This window comes from Thamnophis sirtalis, unplaced genomic scaffold (assembly GCF_051295495.1).
Source record: "Thamnophis sirtalis isolate CommonGarterSnake01/CBP01778 unplaced genomic scaffold, rThaSir2_p1.2 scaffold_1, whole genome shotgun sequence".
Taxonomy (NCBI): domain Eukaryota; kingdom Metazoa; phylum Chordata; class Lepidosauria; order Squamata; family Natricidae; genus Thamnophis; species Thamnophis sirtalis.
In genome coordinates, this window is record NW_028261381.1 from 164429990 (window position 1) to 164448110 (window position 18121).

Genomic DNA, 18121 nt, shown 5'->3' on the forward strand with positions numbered 1-18121 from the left:
TGACTTAGGCTTCCATCCTTCCGAGGTGGGTAAAATGTGGACCCAGATAGGTGGGGGCAATAGGCTGACTTTGTAAACCGCTTAGAGAGGGCTGTAAAAGCACTGTAAAGCGGTATATAAGTCTAAGTGCTATTGCACTTAGAGCCAAGGTGGCGCAGTGGTTAAATGCAGCACTGCAGGCTACTGCTAGATCAGCAGTTCAGCGGTTCAAATCTCACCGGCTCAGGGTTGACTCAGCCTTCCATCCTTCCGAGGTGGGTAAAATGAGGACCCAGATTGTTGGGGGCAATATGCTGACTCTCTGTAAACCGCTTAGAGAGGGCTGAAAGCCCTATGAAGCGGTATATAAGTCTACTGCTATTGCTATTGCTATTTTAGACTACACCTCTCAAACTTCCAGAGTTCCATTCCAACTTCCCCTTCATCTCTCAAGCTCCACCCCTTAGACCCCTCACTCTGTTCCAGACCCCCCTTCTCAGTCCCAAACAAAAACAGCAATTATCCTTTAGAACAAACTGTCCCTAATTCTATTTTTAGTTTCTTTCATCACCCTTCTGCTGATGGGACAGCAAATCCAATTTCCTTTTACCTCACTTGTTAGAAAAACAAAATACCAAGGACAGATCAAAGAGTGCAGTTAATTAATTACTTGCACGTAGGCAGAAGTGGGCATGGTCAGTGATATCATTAGATTGGAAAAGAATGAGTTTTGTTGCGCACACTTAATTTTGCCACACTTTTCTGCGAAAATACAAATAGAGCCAGTTTAGTGTAATGGTTAAAACACGAAGCTAGAATACAGGACACTGGGAGTTCTAGTCCTGCCTTAGGCATGAAAGCTAGCTGGGTGACATTGGGCGAATTACTCTTTCTTTCAGCCCAATCAACAATACATAGTTGTTGTTGTGGGGAAAATAGGAGGAGGAAGCATTATGTAGTGTTTGATTGCCTTGAGTTATTTATAAAAGTAATAGATGTGGGACTAGCCCCTCAATGCACAGATACAGGGACAATCATATGAAATTTTTAAAACCAGCAGTTTCCCACCCAATCTCAGTAGCACAAGTTCAGACTGTTCAGGGCACCACCAATATGGGAACTGGGTTGTGGCAAGGGGATTAAAAGTCAAGACGGTGGCTTTGATCATATGGTTGAATCAGCCCTCTTGAATTTCTCTCTCTCATCCACACACAGATGGTTAGACACATTGTTTTGTCTTATTTTATTTTCCCCACTGTGGTCAATGCATATCTGTACAATAAGGAAAAAGAGGACTTTGATGACTTTATCACCTAAATTATAGGCTACAAAACAACTCTGGATGGCTTTTCAAATTTAAAACAATAAATACAAAACAACTCTGAAAGGAAAATGAAAGGCTGGTCCATTGAAGGGAGGCAAAACCATCCCTCCAAATTCCCCAAATCTTCCATAGTCCATTCATCCCACTCAAGGCCAGCGGGAGTGTCATTTAATTTATCTCCTTCTTTGAAGAGTTTTATCAGCTCATGTCATGGAGCTAAAGGATGCATTTTCTATGCCCTGGAGGAAATCCACTGTGTTCCCATTAGTTTGATCTTGAAGATCTAATCTACTTAACTGAAAGCACTGGGTTTCTTCTGCCAATGGGGCACATCCCAATTTTGACTATATGCAGCAAAATGCACATTGCCAAAGGTTAGTGTCTGCGTGTCAAACTAAGGAGTAAAACCAGTAAAACTAGTGTAATTCAGCTCAAGAATTAGATGCCTCTGTGTATGTGTGTGGAATTAGCCCATTTAAAGAATATAGGATTTTTATCTTTGCTTAGTAAAAATAAATTCAAAGCCCACTAAACTGGTAAATTAACTCATGGCTCCAAATGAATGCCTGAGGAAATAAAATCAGATGCAGGGAAACCCCTTCCCAGCTTGTAATTGTAAGTGAAACTTCCATCCCCACAGGAACTGAGTTTAAGAAAAATAGTTCAAACATGGATCTTAATTCCCTGAAGCTGTTGACAACACCCAAGTAGATCTCAGGAGAAAATATTTTATCTTTTGCAATGGAACAGAAAAGCCTTGTTCTAAATTTGAAAGTTCAGTTTCTAACCTAGCGTCTTATTCTGTGCGATAGTGATCAATCCAGTAAGCATTACTGCAATGCACTCTACGTGGGGCTACCTTTGAAGAGCATTCAGAAGCTTCAGCTGGTGCAGAACATAGCAGTACAGATAGTAAAGGGTGATGCTTATTTGGCACATGTAACATCGCTATTGGTGAGCTGCATTGCTTGCCAATATGATTCTGGTGCTGGTTGTCACCTTTAAAGCCCTTCATAGTTTGGGACCATATTGAGGGACAATCCCTCCACGGTTGTTTCTACTTGTTTATTTCCACAATCACTGGATCACCAGAACTAATCAGTGGAACTAAGGAGAAAGTTCCTGGCAGAACAATTGTGTAACAGCTTGCCTGTTGTTGGTGCTCCATTGCTGGTGGTTTGCAAGAAAAAAAATTGACAACTATCCATCCAACATGGATTAAGGACTCTGCCTAGGACAGGGGGTTGGACTAGAAGATCTCCAAGGACGCTTCCAACCATATGATTCTATGTTTCACCTGAGACAGAATTGGACTTTGCCTATCTTTGTGCTTTACAAGTCGTGCGGGGTTAGCTCATATGGTGAGGAAGAGCTCTTTTAAGGGTAGCTAATAAAAATGGCAACTACTTTTCACAAGAAAAGGGTGTTTTTTTCCCCTGCAAAGCATTTCCATTATCAACATAATTCTAAGTCCTTGATAACAGCTGTGTTTCCCCTTCCACCAAACAACACCATAGAAAAAAAATAAATTAATGACAGAGGCTTGAAGGTTTCGTCCACATGGTCTCCTTCCGGCACTCTTATGGAAACCACAGAGAACAAATGACACTGAAATGGCCAATAAGTGTGGGAGGCCAGCTGAGAGAAGCCCTGCTTCTTCAGCTGAAGGCCTTCAGTTTGCTCAGACTGTCAGCATACTGGAAATCAGTGCTGTTCTCATAATCGTACATGTCCAGCGCCACCTCGCAGCTCTCCCGGACGACCCGCTCTTCATCCTTGGCAAACTCCTCCAGGGTGGTCAGGCAGGACTCCTTAGCAATGGAGCCCAAAGCCTCGGCACACTCGTGGCGCACCATGGCATTCTCTGCCACATTCTCCAAGGATGCCGTCAGCTGTGGAATGCTGGCCTCCTGCTGCATCTGGCCCAGCACATAGGCAATCTCATGGCGGAAGAGGGCACTGCCACATTGGAGGCCTGGGGAAAGAGAAAAGTGACCGGACTAAGAAAAGAGAAGAGAACCTGCTTGGTAGTGTAAATGTAGTGGAATCTGACACTAAAATGCAGGGGGGGGGGCTGTTTCCGAGGGAGCCAAGAGGCAGATCACACCATGTGCATCTGATGGTTATGCAGCCTGTGCTTGAGCCTGGCAAGATTAAAGTCAGGAACCCAAGGAACCAAGAAGGCTTAATTGCTGAGTAGTTTCTTTATTGCTTTATTATTTTTAATACTATTTTAATTATTTATTTGCAGCCTTTCGTTTAGTGACTGTTCAAAGTTACAATGGCACTGAAAAAAAGCGATTTATGACCATTTTTTCACATAGAAGCCCGTTGCAGCATCCCCAGGGACACATGATCAAAATTTGAACTCTTGGCAACTGGCTCATATTTATGACGGTTAGAGTCTCCCGGCGTCACGTGATCACTTTTTGTGACAAGCAAAATCAATGGGGAAGCCAGGTTCACTTTTACAATCGTGTTACTAACAACTGCAGTGATTCGCTTAACAACTGTGGCAAGAAAAGTCATAAAACGGGGCAAAACTCATCTAACAACTGTATTGCTTAGCAATAAAAATTTTAGGCTCCGTTGTGGTCGTAAGTCGAGGATTACCTGTATCAGGTAAATACTGTGAAAGTTTTAGGCATGATCCCTTCCGGGCATCTTTCTGCAAACCAAGGACCCACTGCTGATCTGCCTCTTAGCACCCTGGGAAAGAGCTCCTGCATTCATTCCACCACAATGGCTCAGGATTGGCTGTCCTGATGGTAGCGACTCAGAGATACACGAAAAGTGCTCAAGTGTTCCTTTAGAGGCAGACTCCTGGGTGTATAAAACCAGTGATTTGGGAAATGTTCTTTCCTTGGAGGAGGAGGTGCTTCCTCCCTCAGAAATCAAATCCACCTCTCCAACTGGGCAGAGGCAGGATCCCCACAACTTCCATTTCAATACCTGGGGTTGGATGCTCTTCAGTGGAGATGTCAAACCCAAGACCCACTAAATCTAAACATGCTCTGCCAACAAATGATGGGACACTGTTGGTTTTTAATTCCAAAGGTCACACGGGTATAAATATCTATCTGAGGAGGCGGCAGGCCCTACACATACAACTCTCTTTAGCCATTTCTCAACTCTCCCATAGAAGGGTGATGGGCCAATTACACTGAACTTGAAGACCCGCGTCTGAGCCATGAATGGCGTACTGAGGAAAGCTTGGAGTGTGACCAGGTTGAGTCGCTGAGTCATAGTCTTTTTCCAAGAACCAGAAAGGGCTGTAGGGAGACAAGTCTGCTGAGTGGGAATATCCCCATGGACAGGTGATAGGGTCAAGGTGGATTTTTGAGGATATTGGACGTAAGTGAGATTCCAAATAAAGAACCAGATGTAGACTTCCATATAGCTAAGGCTCTGCATGTTTACTCAGAATTAGGACCTATTGAGGTCTTACTCCAGATAACGGCAGGAAAGAAAACTGGGCTGCTTAAAATATCTGCTACATAGAACAAACAGGCTTCTTAAGAGTTGTACCTTGTCCCCTGCCACAAAAAGGTTTTTTAAAAAGTCATTTGAGCAGACACGTATCAGTCTGCACAGCAAATGTGCTTTAAGAGAAGATGCATTTAGCTTCAAAAATTCCTGAAATTTGTCATAATTTACAAATGACATTACCATTATACATCAAACTATAATGAATTTTTACTAGCATTGATGGTTCTACCACAAAACCGCGGACGACAAAATCGCGGTCGACGAAAGCGCGTATGTGACGTCATCACAGCGCGACGAAAAAGATCGAAAAATGTAAAAATAAAGCTAAAACCTTCCCCTAACCCCCCCAAACCTAACCCTTAACCTAACCCTAAACCTAACCCTTAACGTAACGAAAAACCTAACACTAACCCTTAACCTAACGCTAAACGTAACGCTAACGCTCTAACCCTAACCCTTAACCTAACCCTAACCCTAACCCTTAACCTAACCCTTACCTTTATGTGAATCGGCTTGCTGTAATTTAATTTTTATTTCAATTTTTCGATCTTTTTCGTCGCGTTGTGATGACGTCACATACGCGATTTCGTCGACCGCGCTTTTGTGGAACGCGCTTTTGACGGGCATTGATTTCCTCAGTCATTATTTACAATTCAAATAAAATGGGTGAGGGGGAATAAATATGGTTGGCTGCTCCTGTTAGCACATCCTTTAGACAATTTCCCCCTCTTATGATTTAAGGCATCTTCCTAACATCACCCAGCCATTTTTGGGAAGATAAAAAATCCATCCTCAATACTGTTATTTTGACATTATATTGCATCTTTGACTCTAAAAGTTGATCTTGTGAACTATTAATACCGCTTTATAATGCCTTGGTAAGGCCACACTTGGAATATTGCATTGTTTTGGTTCACCACTATGTAAAAAGATGTGGAGACTCTAGAAAGAGTGCAGAGAAGAGCAACAAAGATGATTAGGGACTGAAGGCTAAAAGATATAAAGAACATTTGCTGGAATGTCTAGTTTAATGAAAAAAAGGACTAGGGGTGACATGATAGCAGGGTTCCAATATCTCAGGGGCTGCCACAAAGAAGAGGGAGTCAAACTATTCTCCAAAGCACTTGAGGGTAGGACAAAAAGCAATGGGTTGAAGCTAATCAAGGAGAGAAGCAACTTAGAACTGAGGAGAAATTTCCTAACAGTGAGAACAATTAATCAGTGGAACAACTTACCTCCAGAAGCTGTGAATGCTCCAATACTGGAAGTTTTAAAGAAGATGTTGGATAACCATTTGTTTGAAATGGTACTATAGGGCAGGATGCTGGCTGGGGAATTCTGGGAGTTGAAGTCCAGACATCTTCAAGTTGCCAAGGTTGAGAAACACTGCTATAGGGTATCCTGCCTAAGCAGGGGGTTGGACTAGAAGATCTCCCTTCCAACTTTGTTATTCTATTCCTATCCTATCCTGAAGAAATGCCCTAAGAAAGTGGTTTTTAAACTTTTCCTTCTTTAGCCAAAGCCACTTATCAGACTGTCCTTTTTACCCAACTCACTTAAAACACTTTTAAAGGCAATGGTTCTCAACTTGTGGTCCGCGGGCCCTTGGGAGTCACAATGTTGTGACAGGGGGTCCGCAACGGCTTGACAAAATATTATGATTTGAATCTTGAATTAAGTTTTGGTAGTGTGTGGCCATGGTCTATGACCACAAAAGATCTTTAAAGGGAGTCTATGGTGAGAACCACTGCTTTAAGAAAATGTAAATAAATGCAGCACTGCAGGCTACTGCTAGATCAGCAGTTCAGCGGTTCAAATCTCACCGGCTCAGGGTTGACTCAGCCTTCCATCCTTCCGAGGTGGGTAAAATGAGGACCCAGATTGTTGTTGGGGGCGATATGCTGACTCTCTGTAAACCGCTTAGAGAGGGCTGAAAGCCCTATGAAGCGGTATATAAGTCCACTGCTATTGCTATTGCTATTCTTGGAGTGATTGGGTAGTGGGTTCATGTGTCATCACCCAAAGAAAAAGTCACTTTTACCCAATTCTAGGTAATTTACCCAGGTTTGGGATGCACTGCCCTAAGAGCGGCACATTAGTTACATAAAGAATCTCCATCTAAAGTAGCAATTTCAGAAACAGCCCAGGGCAATTGGGTGTGTCCAGCATTTGATTAATTCATGATGCATTCTGGAAAATGGATTTTATGCTCCACTCTTCCAAAGAAAATCACAGCCCGGGAAAATTTTCTGCCCCAGATTCTTGAGCCAGGAGAAGAAAGTCAGCTGCTTACCATCAGCAAGTGCCAGAACAGCAGCTTCTCCTCCAATGTTCCGTAATGCAAACATAGCTTGATAGCGCTCGAAGAGTGATTGTGACTCATCCAGCAAGGTGAGCCTCAGCTTCCCCACGTCTTTCTCCTCAGCGGGAGGTGCTGGATCCACAGAGTGGTAAGGGTTGACGGCAGAGTTTGCCTTGTGCTCCTGAAACCATTCCAGCCTCTTCACAGCCAGCTGACAGGTCTCTGCTACCTACACAGGAGAGCAAATGGACATGAGAAGATAGTTTTTGCCATGGTTCAGAAGTCTTCAAGGAAAGAGAAGGACTAGGGTGCTAATGGTAAAGGAGTTGCAAGCTGGTGGTCAATGCTTTCAAATTAAAATTCAATTGGCTTTACAACTTTCCCCTAAATGTAGGATTAAAAAGTATTAATAAATAATAGATCTAAAATTAAACAGGAAGATATTCCAAAATAATTTGTTTTCAAAAGGCAGAACTCTCTTTCTCATTCTAACAGTTTTAAAAATACCATGAATAGGCAAAGGCGGGGGGGGGGGGGGGGATGGAGGATCATAGAAGAAATCAATCCAGAGTTCTCACTCAAGGCTCAAATATTCAGATTCAAATTATGAAAACTCAGGTCCTTTGAGATGTCTATATTTCTGGGAAACATGGAAGAAAAGAGAAAAAGAGGACAACAAGCAGCAAGGTAGATGAACTCAAGTTCCAATGATGGATGGGTTGAAAAATCTGAAGTACCGGATGCGGGACACATAATCCTGGAGATGACCCAAAGCTGCCTTTTCAAGAGGCAACTGGAGTTTCTGGTTTTTCTTTGATGAAGTTTCACTTCTCATCCAAGAAGTTTCTTCAGTTTCAGCTTGAGAAGCAAAACGTCTTCAAAGAAAAACTAAAAAGTCCAGTTGCCTCTTGAAAAAAAGCAGCTTTGGGACAACCATGACGTAGATGAGACTGAGAATCTCCATAGACAATCCTGGACAAGGTGTTTATTATGAGTCAACAACACCAACATCATAAATTAAAGAGAGTTATGTTTCAAAATGTTTTATTATTCTACTTTGGAACCACATCACATTTTTCAATTCAGCAATTTTGAAGGAGTTATTGGGGTGATGCAATGGTTCAGCAGTTAAAGCAGGGGTGTCAAACTTATGATGCGTGGGCTGCCTGCGTCACATGCTGCCCCGCCCCCACCTGGTTTTGCAAAAGGGGGGGGGAGTCACGATACATCATGTGACGACGCAGTCACGACACAAGTTTGACACCCCTGGGTTAAAGATATTGGGCTTGTCGGCTGGAAAGCCAAGACCCAAGAGTTGTACGACAGGTTGAGCATTCGTTCTTGCCCTAGCTTCTGCCAACCTAACAGTTTGAAAGTATGCAAATGCAAGTAGATAAATAGGTATCAGTTCGGTGGGAAAGTAATAGCACCCTGTGATGTCATGCTGGCCACATGACTATGGAAATGTCTTTGGACAGCGCTGGCCCTTGAAATGGAGATGAAACTGCCCCCTATAGTCAGCAATGACTAATGGAGTAAAATCTACAAGGACTCTTTTATAGGAGCTATTGATTATCCCCACTCCCATATTTACCTCAACAACAGGATCTTCAGAATATTGTTTCAATATATCAAGTACTTTTGGATTTCCAATGGCACCAAGAGCTTCACCTATGGAAAACAAAAAAAGTAGGCGAATGAACACAGGTCAGTGACGCGAGAATCCGTTGACATCTACAATCAATACAAAGATAACCACAGTAACAAATCTCTTGAATCCTTCAATCAACTGGTACTCAAAGGTTGCTAAATTAAAAAAAAAACACAAAATATAATCAGAATAATTATATTCAAACCAATACAGCATAATATAAAGGTACAATCTACCAAGATTGGTAACTGAAACAAATTTATTTCAAGTACTGAAGGAAAGGAACAGATGCAGATGTGTGGAAAAACCATTTACCCATACTAGCCAACAGGAATTATTGTACGCCCTTTTTCCTAAGAAGAGAGGTACCGTATTTTTCGGACTATAAAATGCTCCAGTGTATAAGACGCACCAAGATTTCAAAGAGATAAATCAGGAAAAAAAGTTTTTGTCCTCCCTGGCCCCCAGGAGCACTCTACAGGCTTCAGCAGGGCTTGGGGAAGGGAAACATGTCCGTTTTTCACCAAAACAGGGGCATTTTTCCCTTCCCTCAGCCCTGCTGAAGCTGCAGAGTGCTTCTGAGGGAGTGGGGGTGACAAAAACGCCCGTTTTTTGCCCATTTTTCACAAAAATGGGATGCAGGGGCAGGGATTTGGGAGGCCAAAAATAACTGTATTCAGTGCATAAGCCACACCAACATTTCCACACTCTTTTAGGGGAGAAAAGGTCCGTCTTATACTCATAAGGTATATAAATAAGGTAATAAGCTATATAAAAGTAAAATATTGTATTTAAAATCTTCCCCATCAACACTAAAATGCTAGTTAAAACAACAGATATTTAAAAAATATTTTGATCTTAAGGAAATGTTAAATGGTTGTATTTTGCGCTCCCGCAGAAAACTGGGTAACATTGGGACATGCCATGTTCTATTTAGAGGATTGGATGCTCCCTTGAGATGGTTCTAACTTCAGACCCCTTAAAATTGACCTTCGCTAATAGCAGGTCACCATGAAAGGGAACAAACATCAATGCTCTAGGGCAGGGGTTTCCAATTTGGCAACTTTAAGACTAGTGGACTTCAGCTCCAAGATTTCCTCAGCCAGCATTGGGTTGAAGTCCACAAATCTTAAAGTTGCCAAGACTGGAGATCCCTGCTCAAGGGCAGTGTATCTCAACACACATCTTAAAGTTGCCAAGGTTGAAAGACACGGTTGCTGCTGGTCGTAACTTATAAAGCCCTTCATGGTATTGGACCTGGGTACTTGAGAGACCGCCTGCTGCCGATTACCTCCCATAGACCCGTTAGATCGCACAGGGTCGGCCTCCTCCGGGTTCCGTCTACCAGCCAATGCCATCTGGCTACCACCCGGGGGAGGGCCTTCTCTGTAGCAGCTCCGGCCCTTTGGAACGAACTCCCCACGGAGATTCGGACCCTCACCTCTCTCCAGGCCTTCCGGAAAGCCGTCAAAACCTGGCTGTGCCGGCAGGCCTGGGGTTGATGAGTTCCCCTCCCCTCTCAACTTGTATGGTTGTATGACTCTTGTGTATTTTAATTACGTGTATTGTGTTTGTATCCCCTTTTCCCCTTTTGAGTTGTTCACCGCCCTGAGTCCCTCCCAGAGAAGGGCGGGATACAAATAAACTAAATCTTAATCTTAACTATTTTCCTCTTTGAAAACTGCAATTGTCATCAGGGATAACACAAGGATAAAAAGTAAGCCAGTGAAAGTAACTCAAGATTCACAATCATAGTTAGGAGGGTATTAGGACTGTCTGAAATCTCATTTCAGTTGACACCATTCTTGACAAACAATTGCCTTTCTAAGTTTTTTTTGTTGTTGTTAGTTACAGCTGTTCTGAAGTGATCCAGTCTTTAGGACCGAATGATGGGAAGAAACTGAAACCTGCAGAGGATTTCCTTCACTGGCTTCATGCAGACCAGTTTTCCTAACCAGGTGCCATCCTGAATATCAATCATCTTTGAGCTAGCCACCAAATAGTTCCCCGCTTCTCACCTGCTTCATGTCGCACCATGGGTTCCTGACATGTGTTCTGGAGCACATCAATGAGGACTGGGATGGCCCTCTCGTCCTGCATCTGACCAAGGCAGTATGCCAGCTCATGCTTCAGGAGAGCCGAGTCATCTTCAAAGGCTCGGCTGATCCACTCAATCGCAGCTGGACCCCCCAAATTACGTAAGGTGAAAAGGGCGCGGAAGCGTGCCTTCAAGGATTGTTTGGGGTTCACCAGAATCTGGCCGATCAATTCAACTTCTTTCTCTTTCACCATTGTTTACTGTTTTACTGGTCTGAAGAGACAGGGGTGCTGACTTTAAAAATCTGGAGGACCTAAATAGAGAAAAAAAATATGAAAATGTCTAAATGTCACCTTGGAAGCAAATTTGACCTTGCATGTTTTTTAAAATGGAAAAGAACAGCATTGCCATTTTTAAAATTCATATACTACTCAATAAAACAAATTATTAGTATAAGAAATCCACTACAAATCAGGACAATGTGCATATGTACAAGATCAATCAGGAGCAATAATTGTATATAGATGCTAAATAGAGAAAAATGCATGCAGAAACCCATTTTCCTCATGCCATTTGTCAATCTTTCTTATCTTCTCCAAATTAACAAATTAAAAATATTGATATTACATGCAAATTCATACATGCTGCTTAATTTTTTCTCTTAAGACTAAGAAATTTGCCCTCCGGCTTCCCAATAGTGCCTTGTTGTTGTTGAGAAACCCACAAAATTTGCTGACAATTTTAGACTGTGTGATACAATCAAAAGCATATACTGGAACATTAACGTAATTTGCCAAAATGATTATATTTGAGAAAAATGGAGGGAACAATTGCATGTCGGAAATAAAGGCTGAAAAACAAGAAGAAACAGATGAGTTTGTGTACCTAGGTAGAATATTTACCAAAATGGGAAAATGCATGGAGACATTTTAAGACACTTGAATGCCGATAGGAAAGTCGTTGGGCTGTATGTGGATCATTCCAGGGAATGAATGTTGGAAGAAAAACAAAAGGTAAACTGCTTAAGGTAAACCGCTCCAAATGTGACTGCAGAAAATATGACTTCTGCAGCAGAGTGGTCAATGCCTGGAATGCACTACCTGACTATGGTTTGTTCCCCAAACCTCCATAACTTTAACCTTAGACTGTCTACTGTCGATCTTACCCCATTCCTAAGAGGTCTGTAAGGGGCATGCATAAGCGCATCAACTTGCCTACTGTACCTGCCCTGATGTTTCTTTTTATTCATATCCATTTCGTGTTTATACATATATATGCTGTCTAATACATGCTTGACGAAATAAACAAATAAATAAAATAAAAAATAAAAAGCTGTATGTAAAAGTGTGTGTTTGTGGCCAGTGTGGTATATAAAGATGAGAAGTGAGTAGACCAGATGAAACAAGTAAATATAAGAGCCGGATGTCTGTAGAGATTCCCACTCATCCAGGTCATAGTTGTCCCAAAGGTGCTTTTTCAGGAGGCAACTGGACTTTCTTGTTTTTTTTTCTTTGAAGACATTTCATTTCTCATCCAAGAAGCTTCTTCACCTTTGACAGGATAGTGGGGAATGGAAGGATTTCTATTCCTTGCAGACAGCTGGTAAAAAAAACCTCCAAGTGCTTCAACACCCTCTAAAAGGATGCAAATGATCAGCTGTCGGCAAGGAGTATAAATCCTGCCATTCCTCACTATCCTGTCAGAGCTGAAAAAGCTTCTTGGATGAGAAGAGAAACAGCTTCAAAGAAAAAACAATAAAGTCCAGTTGCCTCCTGGAAAAAGCACCTGTGGGACAACCAGGACCTGGATGACTGAGAATCTCTACAGACTTTTAGCTATACAATTTGGGATGAACTCCCTTTGAATGGTGTGGGAGTAGGAATGGATTTGCAGAGGAAAAAAAATTGCAGACTACAGGAACCATTTGCACCACTCAGGTTACCCTGAAGACACAGATAAAACTCTGTAGGAAGTTATCACCCAGCCCACTCCCAGAAAAATGAAATATCCTAGGAAATATTGAAAAGACAGAATATTTCTCTGGATGTGAAAAGAAAGAAACATGTTTTAAAAGACAGAATAGCTCCCTGTAGCTTCCTGCCCATCCCCACTTTGTCAATGGGCCATTAAGAAGGCCAAGCTATTCCACTTTACATAATAAAGAGTTCTCCACTTCAGCTCCAGGGGGATGGGATTAAGGCATGATATATTGGCCCTTTACCCAACTCCCCACACGGCATCTGAGAACTCAATCAAACCTGGATTCAAAACGCAGCCTAGAGAGTTGCCCCTACATGGCCCCATGAGAGTCTGACAACCAATCAGAATATATTTCTTACACAGGAACAGGAAACAGAGAGGTGGGGCTGAACAGATTATAAAAAGCCCAGCAAGCCCCTTCCTCGGCTCTTCTCTTCTTCTCCACCCAACATTGAAGCATGTGATCACCTTTTCTGTTCAGGGCTCAAGCCATGTGGTCCTGTCCACCAATAAACCATCTTTCCACGCAGCCTCCATGTCTCCAGTGTCTTTTTCCCCACTTGGAGCCGAACCCAGAAGGACATTTCTTTCATCACCTCCAAGGGCTTCAATGACCCTCTAAAAGGATGCCAATGACCAGCTGTCTGCAAGGAATATAAATCCCCCCATTCCCCACCATCCAGTCTGAGCTGAAGAAGCTTCTTGGATGGGAAGCAAAATGTCTGCAGAAGAAAAACCAGAAAGTCCAGTCGCCTCATGAAAAAAGCACCTTTGGGATAAGAGCCGGATGTAGTCAAATCCAATTAAATGGGTACTAAATGAATGTAAACTGAATACAAATAAGAGTGGGCTACAGGAAAGAATTGCGACGGGTGGTCTGGTCCAGTGGTCTCCAACCTTGGCAACTTTAAGACCTGTGGACTTCAACTCCCAGAGTTCCTCAGCCAGCTTTTTTTTTTTTTTTTTTTGGAGTTGAAGTCCACAGGTCTTAAAGTTGCCAAGGTTGGAGACCACTGGTCTGGTCAACCAAATGCAGTGAAAAGTTGGGCAGAGTGTCAGGGGAAAACTGAGAAAGTTGGATAAATTGTAGAAAGAACATTCCAGAACAGGTAATATTCGGTTCTTTCATTAGTCCCCCTCAGCGAAGTAAGCTCCCCTGCCCCCCCTTCTGTTTCCATAGCAACACGGAACCGCAAGGCCTCCCCTTTATCCTACTCACCGGACCCTCACACGCGTTCTTCAGCAGCGCATGCGCACTCACCTTCGAGGGCGGGCTAAGGGACGGACGGAACCAAACGCAAACAGGAAGAGGAGACGCGAAGGAAAGCTGCTCCTTTCCTCCGTGGTGTGTATACTTTCGTTCTTGTTAAATATAGTGGAGGAAAAGAGATTTTTTTTTTCAGAAGTAGCTGCTTCAAATGAAATACAGTATTCATATTTTCTTAAACACCCCCCCAGCGAAGTCAACGAGTCCGATTGAATGGAGCAAAGAGAGCGCCATGCGCATTGGCACCAAAAAAAAAAAATGACTCCTCTGCCAACTCATAGGCTGATCGAAGGACGATAGATCTATAGTTACAAACTCACCCACGGCTTTTGCATTTGGGGATCGATTTTGAAATCCCCCCCCCCCCATTTAACTCTACCTTCTTGATGTGTGAACTTCAACTCTCAGGATTTCCTAGCCAGCATATTTGGGCTATTCTTTAAAGTTGCCATAGTTGAGAGAAGCAACCTGGAATGGAGAAACTTCCTGACAGTAAGGACAATTAATCAGTGGAACACTTGCCTTCAGAAGTTTTCGGTGCTCCAACACTGGAGGTTTTTAAGAAGAGACGGGACAATCACTTGTCTGAAATGGTATAGATGGATGGATGGATGGATGGATGGATGGATGGATGGATGGATGGATGGATGGATGGATGGATGGATGGATGGATGGATAGATAGAGAGATAGAGAGATAGAGAGATAGAGGTAGATATAGATAGATATAGATAGATAGAGAGATAGAGAGATGATAGATAGATAGATAGATAGAGATAGATAGAGATAGATAGATATATGATAGATATATGATAGATATATGATAGATAGATATAGATAGATAGACAGACAGACAGACAGACAGACATAGACAGAGGGGTCTCCTGCTTGAGCAGGGGGCTGGACTAGAAGACCTCCAAGACCCCTTCAAGCTCTATTCTGATTGAGAATCAGTGCCATGGGATTGACATTTGCTCCCTTTTGTGTATTCATACACTCCTAGTGGCCATATAAATTGTCCAATCTTGGCAAATGTTAAGATTTGTGGATTTCAATTTCCAGAATTGAAGTCCCCTCCATGCTGGTTTAGTGGCTAAGATGCTGAGCTTGTTGATCAGAAAGATCAGCAGTTCGGCGGTTTGAATGGATGAGCTCCTGTTACTTGTCCCAGCTTCTGCCAACCTAGCAGTTTGAAAGCATGTAAAAATGCAAGTAGAACTCTTCCACAGTCATTACTTATATTCATATCAAATGTCAAAGATTCCTACAATTAGCACGAAAGCTAATTGTAACCAATTGACACCCTTTCTACAAGATGTAATGTAAGATGATGGGGTTTTTTGTGTTGTTTGTTTAATAAAAATAAAAATTTCTTGCAAAAAAAAATGCAAGTAGAAAAATAGGAACCACATTTGGTGGGAAGGTGACAGCGTTCCGTGCACCTTCAGCATTTAGTCATGCTGGCCACATGACCACGGAGATGTCTTCAGGTAGTGCTTGCTCTTCGGCTTTGAAACGGAGATGAGCACCGCCCTCTAGAGTTGGGAATGACTAGCACATACGTACAAAAGGAAACTTTACCTTTATCATGTTGGGGAATTCTGGGAGTTGAAGTCCATATTTGCCAAGATCAGACACCCTGATTTATATGATTGCTAGTCCTACACAAAGAGAGCAAATATCAATGTCCCATTGCAGTGTTTCTGAACCTTGGCAACTTTAGAATTAACATCCCTGATATAGATTCCTTCATGACAGTCTGTCTCCAGCCTGGTCCCCCAGATCTTCCAACAATATATCACCATTTTCCTTGCTGTTGCTCATCCTCTTCTTTTTCCTTGCACCTTTCCAGCATTAGAGCCCTCTGCAAGAGTCGAGTCTTTAGCACAATGTGTCTGAAAGTAGGATAATTTCAGCTTGGTTGCTTTGCTTTCTTGGCCATCCATGGAATTCTCAGGAGTTATGAGCATCAATGATTTTCCTATCTTGGTTCATTTACTTCGATATGGTGTCCCCTGGAAATACTTTCGCTTGCATGCTTCTGATTTTGTAGGTATAGGCTTAGCATTTGATCATCTTTTCCAAGAGTATCACAATACTGCTTGTAAAAACGTTAACTATCTTGGACAACGTTGGCCTGCTGATTCTCTGAGACTCAAGGATACTAATACATTATAGAAACCTCGAGGGTAGAGGGGCTATTTAACCAGTTTCAACCCTTAGGAAAGTAAGGATGTTACCCCTGTATCTCAAATCTGCTTTTCCAAAAGGCAACATGATTTTCTTGCTCCCCCCCCCCCCCGAAAATGTTTCGCTTTTCATCCACGAAGCTTCTTCGGTGAAGACGTTCTTCACTGAAGAAACTTCTTGGATGAGAAGCAAAAACATTTTCAAGGAAAAAGAAACCCCAAGAAAATCCAGTTGCCTTTTGGAAAACCACATTTGAGACAACCATGATCTGGATGATTGAGAATCTCCGTAGATGTGATTATGTACACCACCTTAGCTATAGAAGGTCATGGCACTCAGTGCAGGGTTATAGGTAATCCCTGATTTATGACCATAATTGAGCCCAGAATTACATTGTAGAAAGCAATGTTGGTTCTGGACCCCTTAATGTTCTCAAGCAGTGGTTCTCAACCTTTCCTTCAGGTAGATCCTTAGAATCTTAGCTTAGAATCAAGGTCAGGTGAAGTATCAGTGCCGCTTTATAAAACCCTAGTAAGACCACACCTGGAATAGTGCAACTATGGTCACTATACTACAAAAAAAGAGGTTGAGACTTTGGAAAAAGTTGAGAGAAGAGCGACTAAGATGATCAAAGACCTGGAGACAAAACTATATGAAAAACGGCTACAAGATTTGGGTTTGGCTAGTCTAAAGGAAAAGAGGACTAGGGACATGATAGCAATATTCTAGTATTTCAGGGGATGCCACAAAGAAGAGTGGGTCAGATTGCCTTTAGAAATCGTGGGTGCTCCATCACTGGAGGTTTTTAAGAAGAGACTGGACAGTCCCTTATCTGAAATGGTATAAGTTCTCCTGCTTGAGTAGGGGGCTGGACTAGAAGACCTCCAAGGTCCCTTCTAGGTTTATTCTATTAAACTTAAACTATTGTGTTTCTGTGAAAGTATTTCAGAGGTGGCATTCAGCAGGTTCTGACCAGTTTTGGGGAACCAGTAGTGGAAATTTTGAGTAGTTCAGAGAACTGGTAAATACCACCTCTGACTGGCCCCACCCCCATCTATTCTCTGCCTCCCGAGTCCCAGCTGATCGGGAGGAAATGGGGATTCTGTTTCCCCTGGAGTGGAGAGGGAATGGAGATTTTACAGTATCCTTCCCCTGCCATGCCTACCAAGCCATGCCATGCCCACAGAACTTCAAAAAAAATATTAATCCCATCACTGGAATAGTTGTTCTTTGTAACTTTCTAATCTAATGTCTGCAGGGTATTGCATGTAGAGAGGGTGGGGTTCACTTAAACGATTAGCATGTTAGGAGATTAGCTCACTCTGCACTGAAGTAGTTATAGATGTTCTTCATCTGGAATCGCATTATGCAGATTTCGGTGAAAAATATTGATCGTACTTAACTGCAAAGGGAGAGAACTAGTTATAAGCAGAAATGATGAAAATAACAACCATGGGATTTGTTTTTGGTTTTTTAATGTCAGTTAATAAAATATTTGTATAGAGCCCCAAAATTTCAAAATAGTGCAAAACATCTCACTATCATGCATCCATTGTTGGTAAAACCATTGCTCAATCCACTTCAGGTATGTATGTACAGAACAGACAACATGAAAACATATTCCAACATGTGTGCTACACAAACAGAATTAACTTCATTTTATTGTTTGGGGATTTAAAATTTATTGTGATCCATTTTGTTGTTCGTTTCAACTACATGCCAAAGAGAAAAAATTGAAGGAGGAACCAGTTTGGGGGGGAAGATGGAGGGAGATGCCTACCCTTGGCTTCTTGTCATCTCACTGTGCTGGATAGGGACGGTGCCAGATTTGTTTGTGCCAAAGTGTGCTGGAGACAGAAATGGAAATTTTTGCTTTACCTCCCCTGCAGTCTTAAGAGGATTT

The 18121-nt window shown here is 42.3% G+C and overlaps 1 protein-coding gene across 2 annotated transcripts; it reads right to left on the minus strand.

The window, feature by feature from the left end:
- Positions 1–1207: 1207 nt before the first annotated feature.
- DOHH (deoxyhypusine hydroxylase) lies at positions 1208–14027 on the minus strand. Of its 2 annotated transcripts, none has more exons than XM_087702659.1 (5): positions 13983–14027; positions 10764–11096; positions 8689–8765; positions 7086–7323; positions 1208–3278 (listed from the first exon to the last, which is right to left on the minus strand). In XM_087702659.1, the coding sequence occupies exons 2-5, from the start codon at positions 11035–11037 to the stop codon at positions 2962–2964; spliced, it is 906 nt and encodes a 301-aa protein (XP_087558785.1). In that variant the 5' UTR covers positions 11038–11096; positions 13983–14027; the 3' UTR covers positions 1208–2961. The 2 variants fall into 2 exon arrangements, with proteins under 2 accessions (XP_087558785.1, XP_013913214.1); XM_014057739.2 differs by lacking the exon at positions 13983–14027 and adding an exon at positions 11686–12079.
- Positions 14028–18121: the final 4094 nt, after the last annotated feature.